The sequence below is a fragment of the Aspergillus costaricaensis genome, assembly GCF_003184835.1.
Source record: "Aspergillus costaricaensis CBS 115574 unplaced genomic scaffold BO79scaffold_11, whole genome shotgun sequence".
Classification (NCBI taxonomy): domain Eukaryota; kingdom Fungi; phylum Ascomycota; class Eurotiomycetes; order Eurotiales; family Aspergillaceae; genus Aspergillus; species Aspergillus costaricensis.
Genome location: NW_020291811.1, coordinates 171266 through 188209, shown reverse-complemented (window position 1 = coordinate 188209; position 16944 = coordinate 171266). Strand labels below are relative to the sequence as shown.

At 33.2% G+C, this 16944-nt stretch overlaps 5 protein-coding genes across 5 annotated transcripts; 3 read left to right on the top strand and 2 right to left on the bottom strand.

The window, feature by feature from the left end:
- Positions 1–7262: 7262 nt before the first annotated feature.
- Positions 7263–7603, bottom strand: BO79DRAFT_253532 (NAD(P)-binding protein; the record flags this gene model as incomplete). Its single annotated transcript, XM_025686000.1, has 2 exons — positions 7263–7469; positions 7535–7603. The coding sequence occupies 2 exons, from the start codon at positions 7601–7603 to the stop codon at positions 7263–7265; spliced, it is 276 nt and encodes a 91-aa protein (XP_025540957.1).
- Positions 7604–9705: 2102 nt separating this feature from the next.
- Positions 9706–10859, top strand: BO79DRAFT_227069 (uncharacterized protein; the record flags this gene model as incomplete). The annotated part of the gene is made up of 2 exons (XM_025683847.1): positions 9706–9724; positions 9775–10859. The coding sequence occupies 2 exons, from the start codon at positions 9706–9708 to the stop codon at positions 10857–10859; spliced, it is 1104 nt and encodes a 367-aa protein (XP_025540956.1).
- Positions 10860–11076: 217 nt separating this feature from the next.
- On the bottom strand, positions 11077–12202 carry BO79DRAFT_192471 (D-mandelate dehydrogenase-like dehydrogenase; the record flags this gene model as incomplete). The annotated part of the gene is made up of 3 exons (XM_025680898.1): positions 11077–11822; positions 11875–11950; positions 12014–12202. 3 exons carry the CDS (start codon positions 12200–12202, stop codon positions 11077–11079), a joined length of 1011 nt encoding a protein of 336 aa, XP_025540955.1.
- Positions 12203–13026: 824 nt separating this feature from the next.
- BO79DRAFT_262636 (sugar transporter) lies at positions 13027–14403 on the top strand (the record flags this gene model as incomplete). The annotated part of the gene is made up of 1 exon (XM_025686607.1): positions 13027–14403. One exon carries the CDS (start codon positions 13027–13029, stop codon positions 14401–14403), a length of 1377 nt encoding a protein of 458 aa, XP_025540954.1.
- Positions 14404–14738: 335 nt separating this feature from the next.
- Positions 14739–16458, top strand: BO79DRAFT_253528 (MFS transporter; the record flags this gene model as incomplete). The annotated part of the gene is made up of 4 exons (XM_025685999.1): positions 14739–14757; positions 14862–14944; positions 15002–15408; positions 15477–16458. The coding sequence occupies 4 exons, from the start codon at positions 14739–14741 to the stop codon at positions 16456–16458; spliced, it is 1491 nt and encodes a 496-aa protein (XP_025540953.1).
- Between the last annotated feature and the right edge of the window lie 486 nt (positions 16459–16944).

Below are 16944 nucleotides of genomic sequence, written 5' to 3'. Positions count from 1 at the left end.
TAGTCAGGATATACTACTATAACTATAATAATATTAAATATTATTATTATATTACTATTATTGCAAAGTCCCCGGGAAATTTTAATATTTATTTATTTTTTTAATAAGTAAAAGTTTAATTTTAATAATTAAATTAATAAAAATAATAATTCTCAGTCATACCAGCAGTCTTTATAAAAATAATTATTTATTAATTATAATAGTTTATAAAAAAATAAATTAATTTAGTTAAAGTCAGTTATTCTTACTAACTTATTTAATTAAATTAAAATTTCTAAATTAGATAATAAAATATTTAAAAAAATAATTTTTTATATACAGCAGCAGTTTATTATTATTCTAAATAATAAAAAAATAATATAATTAATTAAACAGATATTTTCTGGTTTTTTTACTACTTATAAAATATATAAGAATATAATAATTTATATTTATAATTTTTATAAAATATAAAAGAACAAGTTCTTAGATCTAGTATTAAAAAAATTTAATAATTAAATTTTTATTTTTTCTTCTTAATAAATATAAAGAATTTATTAATTAATTAATTTTATTCTAGTTTACCAGGCTATAACTAGTTAATTTAAATTTAATTAAATATTTAATATCTTTTCTTGAGTCTAGTAAATATTATTTATTAATAATTATTTTAATTTAGATAAAGATTAATTACAGTATAAATAAAGAAAATAATAAAAGATTTTTATAAATAATATTAATTAATATCAGATATTATAATCCAGCTTATAATATTAATTTATTTTATAAGTATTAATAAATAATATTTTATAAATATATCTAGTACTGTTTTATTAAATAAATAGAATTATTATTTTATTTTATATATTTTTAATAATTTATATAATTATAATAAATTTTAAAATAAGTTTAATATTAAAAATTTTTTCTATTATTTAATATCTGTAATTAGAATGTGCTATATCTATTTAATTATTAATATAAATAAATTTATAGAAAATAATCCTGCTAAAATATATAAAAAAAAATATTTTCTTTTAAAAGAACTTGATAAATTAGATTATTTTAATAATAAAATAAATATAATTAGATTTTATTTACAAGAACCAGAACTGGCTATTTAAAATAAAAATAAAATAATTAAAATTATATTTAATATTAGTAGACAGGGGTAACAGCAGAATAATAAAAATAAGAATAAAAATAAATATAATATTAATAATAAGTATAAATATAAAAATAAGAATAAGAATAAGAATAAGAATAATAATACTAGATAAGAACTAGAAGATATAAATAAAATAAAAAAAAAATATTAGATTAAAATTTAAATAAATAGATTATAATATCTACAAGATATACTAAATAATAGATTATATTAGATTATTATAAGATTAATAATTATAAAAATTTATATTTTTATAAGAAATTATATCTAAATATTATTATTTAAATAATTATTAAATTATTCTTTTCTTTTATTTCTTTTTATTTTATATTCTTAATAATAATTTTCCTGAAATAATCTATTATAGTACTGATAATAAGATATTAGCTATATATTAATTATATATTAATTATATATTTAAAGAAATATAAATTTATTTAAAATTTTTATTAATTTTAAATTATTTTTTCTGTCTTCTTTATCTTATTATATATTTTTTTAATTTTTAATATAATATTAGTAATTTTTTTAATAATTTCTAGAATTATAATAATTTTCTCCAGAATTTTAATCAAGAAATCTAAAAGTTTAAGAAAATTTTCTGTAGTAAAGAAAATAGGCTTTTTTTTATAAAAAAACAGGCTGGCAGGGATAAGAATAATTATAATAATAATAATAATTATAATAATAAGTATAACAGCAGGCATAGTAATAATATAAAAAATAATTTAAAATAATAATATAAGAGTTAGACTTAGTAAAAATATAATAATAAGAGTTTTAATAAAGAAAAATAAAATAATAAAAAAGAAAAAGAGAAAAAGAAGAAAAGATAATTTTTATATAATTATAAATAAATTCTATTATAGATCCTGTTATAGGTCCCATAGTAAACTATAGTAAATAATATAAGAATATAATTATAATAATAATATTAAGATAAAGCTATTCAGACAGCTAATATTTATAAAAAAATTAAAAATAATAAATAAAAATAATAAAATAAAGATAGCTAATAATAAGCTGTAAATAATATAAATTATATATATTATTAAATAAATAATAAAAAGCTGTATGATTAGTATTATAAATCTAGTAATTAATAATTAATTCTGTCTGTTATATTATAATAATTATAATATTAATTTTTATTATTAAATATATAAAATCTTATAAAAGACTTTTACAGAACCCTTTTAATATTAAGAGACTGATAACTAAGTACTAGTAATAGAAATTAAAATTATATTATAATTATAATAGTACTGATTACTAAGTAATAATAATATTTAAATATATAGTACTAGTACTACTACTGTAGTACTGTAGTAATCTTAGATATATATCTATTATTTATTATAGTTAATTATTAATACTAGTATTATTTAATAGTAGTATCCCATTTACTACTCTCTTATTTATATGATTTATAATATATATATATCTATCTTAAATAGGTGTAAATATAATAAACTTTTAATAATCTTTATAATAATATTAATTTATAAATTACTAATATATATAATACCTATCTTTCTATAATTAATATCTTTAATATTAATATTTTTGGTTATTATAATAATTATATATATAAATCTCTGATAACAGAAATATATTTAAATTCTAGAAAATATTATTTATTAATAATATAACTCTAAATATTATTAAGCTTTTATTATAATTTATAAAATTTATAAAAATTATCTAGAACTTCTATTTCTAGCTATATTTTTTATAAATTAATTTTTATTTTTTTTTATCCTCTGTTATTTAGCTTAAATTATATTTTATTTTATTTAACTAATTTATATTAATTAATAATATTTATTATATCTTATTCTCAAAAGACTGGTTACCAGAGATTAAAATATAATATAAATTTTTTTTTTATTAAATATTTAAATAATATTTTTATGCAAGCAGAGTCTATTTAATTAAAATATATTAATATTAATTTTAATAATAATTAAACCAGTAGTAGTTAGTAATTTTAATATAAATAATTTCTATATTAATCCTGATACTTATACCAGATATATTATTAATATTAATTTAGATAGTAATATAAAGGTAAATATTAATAATAATAATAATAATAATACTAGTATAGATATTAACAGCAATACTAGTTCCAGCAGTAATATTAATAATAATACTAATATAGATATTAACAGTATTACCAGTTCTAATAATAATATTAATATAAATATTAACAGTATTGCTAGTTTTAATAATAATATTAATAATAATACTAGTATAGATAGTGATACTGATTTTATTAGAAATAATATATTTCTTTTTAATATAATTTATAAAAATATTTTTTTTTTTTTAATAATCTAGAAGGTCTTCTGACTATACTCTCTTAGAAAATTTCTTTTTATAAAAATAAGAATAACTAATAGAAGTTTTTTATAAAATATTCTAGATTTAGTATTAATTATTCTTAAGATTAATTTTCTAAATTTATTATTATATTTAGATTATAAATTTTTATTACTCTAATCTCCTAGAGTAATTATATAATATTATATAAGATATTAATCTTAGCTATATTACTTAAAAAATTCAGATTTATTTTTAGAAAATTAAATACTTTAAAGAGATATGTACAAGATCTTCTATTTATATTATTAATAAAAATATATTTTATTTTAGTTAATTTTAAGATCTAGAATTTAATTTTACTAGTTATAAAGAATTTTTTAGAATAAGAAATATTTATATAATATATTTATAGCCTGCTGTATTTTTTCTTTTTTATTTTATTATTTAATTTAAAATTATCTAAATTATATTTTAAAATAATAAAATATTCTGATTATTCTATTAAATTATAATATTATTATATATAAAACTTATTTTTTATTATTATATCCAGCTAGTATATCTTCTGTCTAAATTCTAGAGATATCTTTTTTTTAAATAATTTTATTTAATTTATTTTTTAGTTATAGCAGCACTTCAGTATATTATTTTAATATAATAAAATAATATTTATTAATAAAAATACTCAGTCTTATTTATATATATATAATTAAGTTATTTATATTATCTAGTTTATTCTTAAATTATATCAGTTTATTAAAATTTAAAATAAATATAAATATTTTTTTGAATTCACAGATTCTTATATTAATAATAAATATTAACTAGTAGAGAATACAGTATTTAAAAATTTTTTTATATTAATTAATAATTATATCAGTTTCCAGCTTGTTTATGTAGATTTTCTAATTATATTATTTAATAATATTATCTTTATTTATTATATTCTAATTCTCTATATTAGATAAATATAATTATATATTTTTATATACTTACTTTAAGCAGAATTTAAGCTTAAAATATTTAAATATAATTATTTTATATAATTATCTTATTAATTATAAGTAAAGTCTTTTTTTTTCTTTTTTTTATTAATAATTTTAAAGTCTATTATAATATATTTAGAATTTTAAAAAAAATTTATCTGATACCAGCTAGCCTGTTTTATTAAAAATAAAAATATCTAGCTAATTTTTTTATTATAATATTAAAACTTTATAATATCTTATTTCAGGATATTCTAGCTAATATTAATATTAATTTTAAAATTATTATAAAAGACTTTTATAATATTCTCTATAATAAATAAGTAATTATTATTATATTTATTATAATATTTACTGGAAATATATTACAGCAAGCTAAGAATAACAGTATATTTAATTATAATATTAATATAAAATATCAGACTTGCTATTATCTCTGAAAAAAAAAATTAATTTAAAATATAATATAATCTTTTACAGCTGGTATTATTTTTAATATTAATATTATTAAATTAAAAGTAATTATCAAGTAACTATTTTTAAATAATAAAAATATTTTAATATTAAAAAGATATAATTTATACTTTTATTAATTAAATAAATTATTCTAATTTTTAATATTATTCTGAGCTATTTATATAATATATTCTATTTTAATTAAAAAAGAATTAATTATTATTTTCTAAAATATATCTAGAAGATTTTTTTATTTTTTAATATTACTAATTTTAATACAGCTTTATAAAAAATAATTTAATTTATTTATTAATTTTAATTTTCTTTTTTAAAACATCTGAAGACCTGGACATTATTAAAATTTAATTAAAAAATTATTATTTTATTTATTATTTTTTAATATTATATAATTATAGTCTAGTTCCATGCAAGATTCTTATTATAAATTTAATTATTAATATTATCTTTTTTTTTTATTATAAATTTATTTTTACTTTTTTAATAGCTAATCTATACCTGTATAAAGATTATATTTATTATTATATTTATTTTAATTAGTTAAGTAATATCTTCTGATAATATATATATTTAAGTATTCTATAACTATTATATTTTCTAGTATTTAATAATTATTATTTCAGAACTGACTGATTCTTAGTTATATATCTTTAGAATTTATAGTATTTTATATAATCTAATCTTTTTTTTTAATAAATTTAATTTATTAATTTATTTATATATAATAAAAAAATTATTATATAATCTTGGTACAATAGCAAAGAATAATAAATAAATAAAATATTTTAAAATATTTGTTATTTATACTAGTTTTTATTTTTATATATTTATTATTAAATATAATTTATTTATAAATTATAATATTTTAGTAGGCAAGCTGAAGTATAGATAAATATTTATTTAAATATATATAATTAATTATTAATACTTCTTATAAAAATATTTAAAAAATAGATTAATTATATCTTATTATCTTAGCTTATAATTTATCTTTTTTAATTAAATTAATTTTATTATTTTATATGCCTAGGCCTCGCCGGTTTTTAATAAAATAATTATTTAATTTTATTTTAAATAATTTAGAAATTATATAAATTTTATTTATATCTTATCCAGAAATATATTTTTATAAATAAATTCAATACTAATATATAAGCTTTAATAATATATTTTATTAAATTTTATTATTACTTTCTTTCTGAGCAGGATATACTAAATATATTATTTTTTATTTATTAAAAAAAATATTTTATCTCAGTATCTATTCAGTATAATAAATTTAATTTATTTTATTATTATTATATTAAGTTCTATTCCCGGTGAATCTCTGGTTATTTTATAAGATTATTATAAAAATCTTTTATAATAATTTTTTATATTAATATTATATTAATTATTTTTTTATTTATAATTATTTATAGATAATCACTACTGGAAGCTTTATTAAATATAGATTTTTATTAATATATCTCAGCTGTAGTATAAAGTATTATTTTTAATTATAAATTTTTTTATTTTTTTTAATATAATATTAAAAATCTAATAATTTAAATTAAATAATAATATTCTCTTACTACTATTCTTCAGAGAGTTAGTTATTATTAAAATTATAAAATAAGATTAAACAGATATTTATAATAAATATATATAATAACTTTAAACAATTATTAACTAATAATAATAAACTGGATTTAATATATTATCTATAAAATATTAATTTCATATAATTATTATAATTTAATTTTTTATTATTTTTAATATAATTTTATATAATTTTTAAGATTCTTAATTATAAAAATATATTATTATATAAATAATATAATCAGTAGATCAAAAATATTTATAATTTATATATATTATTTAATTTTATAATATCTTTTCTGATTATGAATAACAGATATTATTAATATATAAAATATTAAATAAAGAATTATTTATTTTATTAATAAAATTTAATAAGTATTATTAAATAATATATAACTTTATAATAGTAGGATGTAATTATCTAGTTTAAATAAGATTTATTAATTTAAAATAAAATTTATCTAAAAATAACAGTAAATAACCTTTCTATAATATATAAATAACTGATTATTATTATATATAATTATTACTAAACTATATAATAATAGTAAATAAGAATGAGTAATTACAGGTAATAATAATAAATGATAGTAATATATTATTATTAAATATTATTAAATATACTATTATCCTCACTACGCGGCCCTTCGGGCCCCTATGTGTTGTCTCACCTTGAATAAATCTAGACGCGGGCACCCGTCAGTAACTGGTTATTATATATATATAAATGTAAATAGTAGTCGTCACTCACCATCTCTAGTCATACCCGGCTTACGCGCAATACCAGCTGTGACAACGATGACATCAGCGCCAGTAAGGGCTTTTTTCAGTCCATCATCAGCCGGAAGATAGCCAGTAACCTTGGCTTTGGTGTCGATGTGCATCAAGTCCGTAGCAATGCCCGGGACATGAACAATATCGTACAAGGCAATCTCATCAAATAAATCACTCTGAATAGTGTCAGCCAGCATATTCTGAATTATGTTCATTCCTATAAATTGTTTGTCGATCATACTGTTTTGCATAGAAGACTGAGGGGCGTGCCTATCTGGCCCGCGGCGCCAAGAAGTGCAATTTTCACCATATTGATGATTTGTATGGTTGTTGTATTTGGATCAAATTGGCAGATTTATTGAATCGATTTAATGACCGAGATCCTGCGTTAGCAATGGAGTAGACGATATCCTGTTCTTATTACTGGCGATTCTCCGGTAGTACACATCATGAAACATGCTGTAAGCTCGGTGGGTGAACGTTCACCCGCAAGGTCCAAGTATAGCCGGCGGACTAGGGGAACTCGACGCAGCATGTCTGGCTGATTGTTCTTCAGTTTCAACCCCATAGGATTAGATCATGATTCCTGAGCTTGGATTACAATGCGGGATAATTGAAATGTTCTGCCGGTATTGGGAAACCACGTCAGATTTGAGAAAATTATATTTTCCTCGGGTCTTCATGGTTTTCCAAAGCCTTTCACAAAGCTCCTCAGTAATGGCCTTCTTTCGCTACCCGGCTGCTGCTCCACCCGCAGTGTAATTGTTGTCAAAAGCCTGGAAAATGGGTTTTGCCATAAAAGTGCTCTGCTCGGGTCGGAGCCAGATTCAATCAATAACTCAGATCATGGCTTCGGGTCGCACTAGTCCACACCCATATGTCGTGAACTTGGTCCGCGCTGTCGCCAGGAAATCAAGGTCGTTAAGCCAGCCGTGGCTGCGTTTCCCGAATCCCAGAATCGAACTGTTCGCATATAATATAACCATCACGGCATGAGTTGCTTCAAGTATGAAAATGATAAGGAATTCAAGACAGCCTTAAATCCTTCAAAAACCTGGTTGGCCGTTCTGTCGAAGCCGCAAGAGGGGGGTACTAATATCTACAATACTACGTCCGCCGGGTCCAACAACTCTGGTTTCCAGCTCGTACAGGTTGTGGGAACGATCCATGGCTTTTCTTTCGGGTCTGCAGACAAGTAGATAGTATGGCCCTACTTGGGCATGCAAATTGCGAATGTCTTTCTTATCGTTTACTTCTCCCGTTCAATCAATGATCTTTGAAAAAGCTTGCAGTACGTAAAGGGGATTGATTGCCTGCGCAAGGTTTCCGAATCCGTCGTATCGCACCTAGCACGCACACACTCACGCGTTAACTACTTATGCTGTTTCAGGAGGGGTCAGCAAATAAGCAAGCCAATCGTGGTGTAAGAAGGCGAGATTACGATCTGCATCGGACTGTATTGGCGCTTATATTTTGGCACTAATGCACCACCAAGTCTAGCCGCAACGAACAATAGTATGATATTAAGCCCTGGATATGATTTCCCCGCTTCACTACACACGTACTCAACCGTCCGAGTGACTGATGACTAGGAGGATCATAATGAGCTCTATTATTGGTGGCTGAGAGCTGAGAAGGTAACTGCGCTGAGGTGAGGGGGGAAACAAAAAAAGGCAAAAGAGGATAGTATGCGGCGTAGCCATCCTATATGGGTGAAGCACATCTTGGATATGTGCTGTCATCCATTCGCCGATTTTCGTATCTAAATTTAGATGGCATGGACATGTAACTGTACTATGTTGCCGTCGAGATTCTACATTAGTGGCCTGCGTGGGCCTCTTATTTACCGCCGCGGTCGTTGCTGCTACTGCAAGGGATGGACGAATTAGTGCTGTTACTTCGGTAATTTCTACCTGGCGTGTCTGGAAGCTACAAGGCTAAGTCAGTTGTCACAATGTGCGTGGTCAGGACAGAACGATTCAGGTCTCGGAATCAGCGTACAAACCAAAGCCAAGCAGCCACTAAGGGCTTAGTTCCCCACCACTAGCGGGGTAGAGTTACTCTGTACGCGCTGGCAAGCATGGTGTGCCGACGGGACACTAGATTGGATAACGGGAAAGCCGCCCTTGGATCTTGAAACATGCATGGGATGTCGCCCAATGCCAACCACGATCGATGACCTGTGGCGGGTAGGCGACTTATGCTATTGGTTTTCCAAGTATGCGCGCAGAGACCTTGGTTATCTTTTCTATGGATTGTAACACACTTCATGAGTCTTCCACGTCAAACCGTGGAATTCCCGACCGGTAGTCTGTTCTTCATGAGAAGATGCCGAAATTTCTTCAATCTCGGAGATGCATTAGGCGCGTCTTCTCCTGTACACTTGACATTTGCGCCAGCACGCAAAAGTATATGAAGAAGAAACGGATTAGTACGTTCCCTCTTTCTATGTCATTTCGTACATAAGCTTATGCGAAACAGGGAAATGGTTCGATGGTCTGCTAAGGAGGGATAATGGCGAACAGGCTGCAGCAAGCGAAGAAAAAGAGGCGACCCTCAACGAGAGGAGCCTAGCCACTGGACTGTCGACTTTGCAGAGTGTCGATGCGATTAAGACAGCTGTCGAAAGCATAAACGGCAATTTAGAGCGCTTAATCGCCAGAGCTGGATGCATTGACGAAAGAACCGCAGCAATCCGGTCGATTACAGATACCATTCAAGAGAAGACTCAAGAAATCCCATCCAAACAGGACGACCTGATGGACATGCAGAGGGAGATGATTGGTATGCAACGAGTAATCATGGACCAATTGTCCGAGCAGGCCAAGTTATTCAGCCAAGCACTGAGATTTTTGGAGCCACTTCAGATTGGAAATAATTTTGGCAAGGAAGCCCGGACGAGTCTACTGAAACTTGACGTGGTTAAGTTGCGCCTAACTCGGTGGGGGAGGTTTGTGGGATTGACTGATCTGAACGATGTGGGGTCTGCTCACGAAATAAATCTCGCTCGTGAAGACATTCCAGAAATGCAAGATCTCCTCGGTGAAATACTGGAGCTGATCAGGGAAGCGGATAAGCTTTCGGGCTGCTTCAGGAATAAGAATCCCGCATCTCCGAATATGGATCCCAGTCAGGAGCTGGCCAGAACCTCTGAATCGTCTCATCAGCAAGTCAATGATATCATTGGGGGGCAGGAGGGTGAATTTATTGTCAACCAGAATGAGGCCCTGGCCATTTACGAGATGAAGGATTTCTCGCGGTTAATCCAAGACATAGGTGGTCTGGTCAACGATTTGACTGAATTATTCCCAGCGGAAAATAAGCAGTGCGGGATCTATAAGAATGAAGCTTCACGGATGGACAAGGTCAAGATTGGTCTGTCACTCCTTAAAGAGACTTATGCTAGCCAGGATGGTCTTTCGAGTGAAACAGTTGTCAAGGCCAATCAGCCTACGATTACCTACAATAACTGTGTTATCTTCACAGGGGAGAACTTTGGAATCCAGATGGGACATAACGCTGGCACAATTGACAACGTGCGATTCGACCAGCAGAGTCGGTCGTGACGATGCAATGATCGAGTGATGTATGTCTGAATCATGATTTATATGTGTCTGCATGATGCAAGCATTTTCAGAAGAATTACTCTATATATTCTGGTAGATGATTAGATCACCTTTGGACAGCCGCTAATGCAAACAACTCAATGCACAATTGTATTCTTTCGAATGTAAACACAAACACAAAGTTACGTCTGACAGACAAATCAAGTTATCCACAGTTCTAAGCCTTCCCATTCACCAACCCCCAATGCTCCGGAACCGGGGACAACAACACCTCACCCACAATCGCCCGTCTCGCATTCTCCATCGCCCACTCCTCCATCTTCGCCAACGTTTCATACGTATGTGTCCCAATATGCGGCACCAAAAGCGCACGTTCATTCTTCACGAGTCTTTCATTGATCTCCGGCTCCCTCTCATACACATCCAAGCCAACAGCACCAATATGCCCACTCTCCAGGGCATCAGCCATAGCAGCCTCATCAACAATAGCACCACGAGCCGTATTGATAATCACAACGCCGCGCTTCATCTTCGCGATCTCCGCTTCACCAATAAAATGCTTCGTATCCGCATTCAACGGTACGTTGATACTGATAATATCACTCTCAGTAAGCAACTTCTCAAACGAGACGTACTCGGCCCCGGCAGACAGGTCAGCAGACAAAGGTCGACGGTTATGATAGACGGTCTTGATGCCAAAGGGCTCGCAGCGCTGTTTGATAGCGCGGCCAATTCGGCCCATGCCGAGGATACCTAGCGTCTTTCCTTGAGGGTCGTGGCCGAAACCTACGCCTTGTTTGAAGGTCCCGGCGTGAAGGGAGCGAAGTGCCGGGTTAAGATTTCGCAGAGCTCCCAGGAGTAGGAGGATAGCTAGGTCAGCGGTTGCATCTGTAACTGGGTCCGGGGCGTTGGTGACGATGATGCCTCGTTTGGCGCAGGCTTCGGTGTCGATGGGGTCGTAGCCTGTAGTCATTTGTCAGTGGGGTTTTTCTAGGATGTTACATGACTCGCGTACCTGCTCCATTGTGGAAGATGTATTTGCAGCTTGATGGGAGGCGGTTGATTAGCTCGGCATCGAACTTGCCGGCTACCTTTAGTAGCATATTAGTTTACTGAGACCAGAAGTCTGTACAATGGGTGAGGGTAGTACTTACAGCACCGCTAGCGGATGTCCGATAAATGGCAAAGATGTCTTTATATTTTTCTGTGACATCTTTGAAGAACTCCTCCCGACTTTTACTTGTCACCACCTCTGTGTGAGCATGCTCCTGGAGCTTCACATAGAACGGCACTGCGTGCCTCACGGGATTGAAGAAGAGAATGCGGGGCTTAGCCGACGACATGGTTCTGATGGTGCTGCGAGGGAAAAGAGTCCACGCTGCTTTCTGTCCGAGCCTCATGTTTTATGGCTTTGTTGGCGATCAACGTATTACGTTTATCTATCTTTAATTTGATCTTTGAAGGAAAGATTAACCATGGCGGTTGTCTGTCCCGAGCAGGGCATTTGCCGTCGGAGTAGGTTACGGCTAAACTTCCTCCACCCATGGTTCAGATTTCGGTGCCATGGCAAATCGTTTAGGCTCATCCTCACAACATTCGATGCTCATGTTATGTGCTATGTATTACTTTGTACATTCTGAATGCATGTTTATGGAGCAATCTGGGGTAATTTTGCGGGGTATAGCCAAGTTTCTGAGCTTCGTAGCGTCTGATTCCGCATGATGCTTGACAGTACGTGTCTTTGTTGAATGTTATGGGAGTGTGTAAGATACTATACGCTGTGTTATTTAAGAACTGCTTTTAGATCCTTTTATTTTACTGTTCTCTTCTATCGAGAGACTCGCTGGATCTCATAATCAGAGGCTATTCGTTCATGTGCACAGTCTCATCAAAGTATATATTGCACCCATCTTGTCTACCACCACTTCCTCGTCAATATGACTTTCGCAAGTCTCACCGGCTCATCGTTAGCTAGAGCCCGTATATGTCTTATAGTTGCCCCTGCATTTCTCCTATACGGCTACAATCAATCCAATATAGGTGGAGTGCTCGATTACCCATCATTCATCAAGTATTTTCCACCGATAGATACGAGTAACACCACTGGTTCCATCAAGAACCACAATGCAACCATCCAGGGCATGTTCACACATCCATCCTCCCAACAATGTTCCTAACCATCTATTTCATAGGAACCGTCGTCGCCATATACACGATCGGATGCCTCATCGGCGCCCTCTCGATCACCCAGCTTGGGAACCGCATCGGACGACGCAAATCCCTCATGATCGTTGCTGCAGTAGCTACCATCGGTCTAGTCATACAGGCTACGTCCTACCATATAGCTCAACTTGTCGTGGAACGTATAGTTTCCGGGATCGGGATTGGTGGTGTGAACGCTGTCGTCCCAGTTTGGCAGAGCGAGTGCACAAAGCCCAAGAGTCGAGGGAAGAATGTCGTTGTTATCGGCGTTTTCATTGCCTCAGGAGTTGCCATGGCTAGCTGGGTGAACGTGGGGCTCTCGTTTGTAGAAGAGAGTGAGGTATCCTGGCGCCTCCCTCTGGCACTACCAATCGTCTTCACCCTGCTGCTCCTGGCATTTACCCTGTCCTTCCCTGAATCACCCCGCTGGCTCATCAGCAAAGGCCGCAAGGCAGAAGCCCGCGCCGCCATGCACGCACTAGCCGACAAGCACATAGTTAGCTACGAAGCGATTGACGCCGAAATCGAAACCATCTCTCTCGCTCTCCGAGAATCATCTACATCAGAATACGGTTTCGTCAACTTCTTCAATCGGGGACCTCAACGCCTGTTCTACCGTCTCTTCCTCGCCGTTGCCGTCAACTTCAGCGCTCAAATGACTGGTGCCAACGTGATAACCTACTACGGAAAAACCATCTTCCAAGAATCCCTTGGCCTCGAAGCAGAGAAAGCAGCTATCCTGAGCGCCGGCGTCTTAACATGGAAAATCTTCGCTGCTCTCTCGGCCTACCTCTCCGTTGACCGCTTCGGCCGCAAACCACTCTTCATCATGTCCGCGTTGGGGATGGGTACATCCATGGCCGGACTCACTGGAACAGTCTGGGCAATTGATAACCGGTACACGTACGGTGCTAGTATCGCAGCGACATTTTTTCTCTTCTTCTACATGTCTTTCTTCCCGCTTGGGTTCCTGGCTGCTAATTTCTTGTATGCGGCGGAGATCGCACCCCAAGAGCTGAGGATTCATTTGGCGGCGATTGGAACGGCGACCCATTGGTTGTTTAATTTTGTCATTGCAGAGATTACGCCCATTGCGTTTGCAACGATCAGGTGGAGGTATTATATTGTGTATGCGGTGATTGGGTTTAGTGTTGCTCTTATGGTTTATTTTGTCTTTCCGGAGACGAAGGGTCGATCGCTGGAGGAGATGGATCGGTTATTTGGTGATCCGGAACATTGGTGGAAGGTTACTATATATTCGAGGGAGATGATGGGAATTGATATGGTGGAGGTGGATGGGGATGATGTGAAGATGGACGCGAGTCATATTGAGAAGGCTTAGTTGATATGAAGGAAGGAAACGGTTAAGCAATGAGCCGCAATCAAACACGCGTCTGTCTGGAATGGGACTAGTTCACGTTGCACCAACACGTGCTGGCCACTAGCCCGAATGAGGCAATGCCTATGCTTGTAGCCGCTAACGGGAATTTGCTGCCTCAAGGATAAGGCTACTCGGGTTTTAAGCCGTCTTAAAAGCCGACAGGAATCAGGTATAAGAGTCTGCACTTCAGAAGGGTTCCCTTCGTTCTTTTCGTCTAGTAAAATATCAATCCCATTCTAATAGAATCAGACACTTCTCAATAATTTGCTGTCCTCACTGAAATCAATTGCTGCAAGATGGCAGCCAAAGAAGGAGGTATGTCTCCCTTCCGTGATGCGGACCCATCCATCTCCACGCCAGCCCTATGGAACATCAACACCAGCCAAGACCCTAACTAACCATCACTCAACCATCCACAGAATCAGTCCCGTCGGAGGCCGCTCCATCCCAAGTATCCCTCAACGACACAAGACGACTCTTCCCAGACCAAGATGCCCACCTAGTTAGTCTGCTCCCCATACCATATCATCCACATACTAACAGTGATATACTACTATAGGTGACATGGGCCATGGACGACCGCGAAAACCCCAAGAACTGGAGCATGAGCAAGAAATGGGCCGTAACCATCACCGTATCGCTCTTCACCTTCATCTCTCCCGTCTCCTCTTCCATGATCTCCCCGGCCTTGACCAAAATCGCGAAAGAACTCAACATCACCTCAGAGGTGGAATCCGAATTAAGTCTTTCCGTCTTTGTTCTCGCCTACGCTGTCGGCCCGCTATGCTTCGGCCCGCTATCCGAACTCTTCGGTCGGGCCTACGTCCTACAATGCAGTAACCTATGCTACGTGGCCTGGAACCTGGGATGCGGGTTTGCGCAGACTTCGGGGCAGTTGATCGCGTTTCGCTTCATGAGTGGCATTGCGGGAAGTGCGCCGTTGGCTATCGGCGGAGGTGTTCTCAGGTATGCCCTTCCACTTCCTTTCTTTATACCAATCCCCTTCTTTAATCAGACAACTAAAATTATGAAAGTGACTGCTGGAATGCCGACCAACGCGGCAAAGCCGTCGGCATCTACAGCCTTGCCCCCCTCCTCGGCCCCGTCGTGGGCCCCATCGCGGGCGGCTTCATCGCTGAAACAACTACCTGGAGGTGGGTCTTCTGGGCCACGAGTATCGCGGGCGCTGTGATCCAACTCATCGGGCTGGCCTTCCTGCCCGAGACATACGCGCCGACGCTGCTAAAGCGACGCGCCCGAACCCTACGCCAGAAGACCGGTGACGAAGCATACCACACTGAGGCGGACACCCAGAACACAAGTCTGATATCGACGTTGCAACGCGCCCTCGTTAGACCATTCATTCTGCTTACCACACAGCCTATCGTGCAGGTCATTGCGCTGTACATGGCGTACCTCTTCGGCTTATTCTACCTCCTCCTCTCAACCTTCCCCCAAGTCTGGGAGAACGTTTATGGCGAGAGCGTCGGCATCGGCGGTCTGAACTACATTTCCCTGGGCATTGGGTTCGTGCTTGGTGCTCAGGTCAACGCGCGCGCTAGCGACCGCATCTACAAACAGCTTAAGGCGAAGCGGAATAACACCGGTCTTCCTGAGTTCCGAATCCCTGCTATGTTCGTGGGCTCGTTGTTCATCCCCGTCGGGTTGTTCTGGTATGGGTGGAGTGTGCAAGCACATATCCATTGGATTATGCCTAACATTGGCATCGTGTTGTTCAGTATTGGGAGCATTGTGTGTCTGCAGTGTATGCAGACGTATGTGATTGATAGTTATACGAGGTTTGCGGCGAGTGGGTTGGCCGCTGCGGTGGTGTTGAGGAGTCTGGCGGGGTTTAGTTTTCCGTTGTTTGCGCCATATATGTATAACAAGTTGCAGTACGGGTGGGGCAATAGCTTGCTTGGGTTTCTGAGTATTGGGATTGGGGTGCCGGCGCCTTGGGTGTTTTGGTTTTGGGGCGCGAAGTTGAGGGGGATGTCGAAGTATGCTTCTGGCTGAAATTTCTCTCTTTGGTGTTCAGTGTGTGATTGGTCGTTTTTGTTGGTTTGTTTGTGCATGGATTAGATTGGGCTGGGTTTGTTTGTTGCTGGTTCGGATTGGTTATGTATTAGATCTCCTCTCTCTTTTTACTCTTCTATGTCGTGTTTAGATGAAAAGTCAGAGATGTTTTTGTTGGATAAGCTGGCATAGCTATTAATAGCAGTTCTAAGAATACCAATCTAAGAATACCAATCTACTTTCCTTATTAGCTACTTACACCTTCCCATGAACATCTACTCATCATAGAAAGAAGCCTCTCATTAGATATTCCATTCTTTTCTTTTCATTGCATTTCATATTTCTATACTTAATCGAGCCGACCTAGGTAAGATGCTAGCTATGCAGGCGCTTCACCGTTTGAAGCAAAGAATATGGCCCCGAACGCCGAATATTCCATGAACCGTCATGGAAATACATCCACTATAGTAGTACTTGAGAGACATA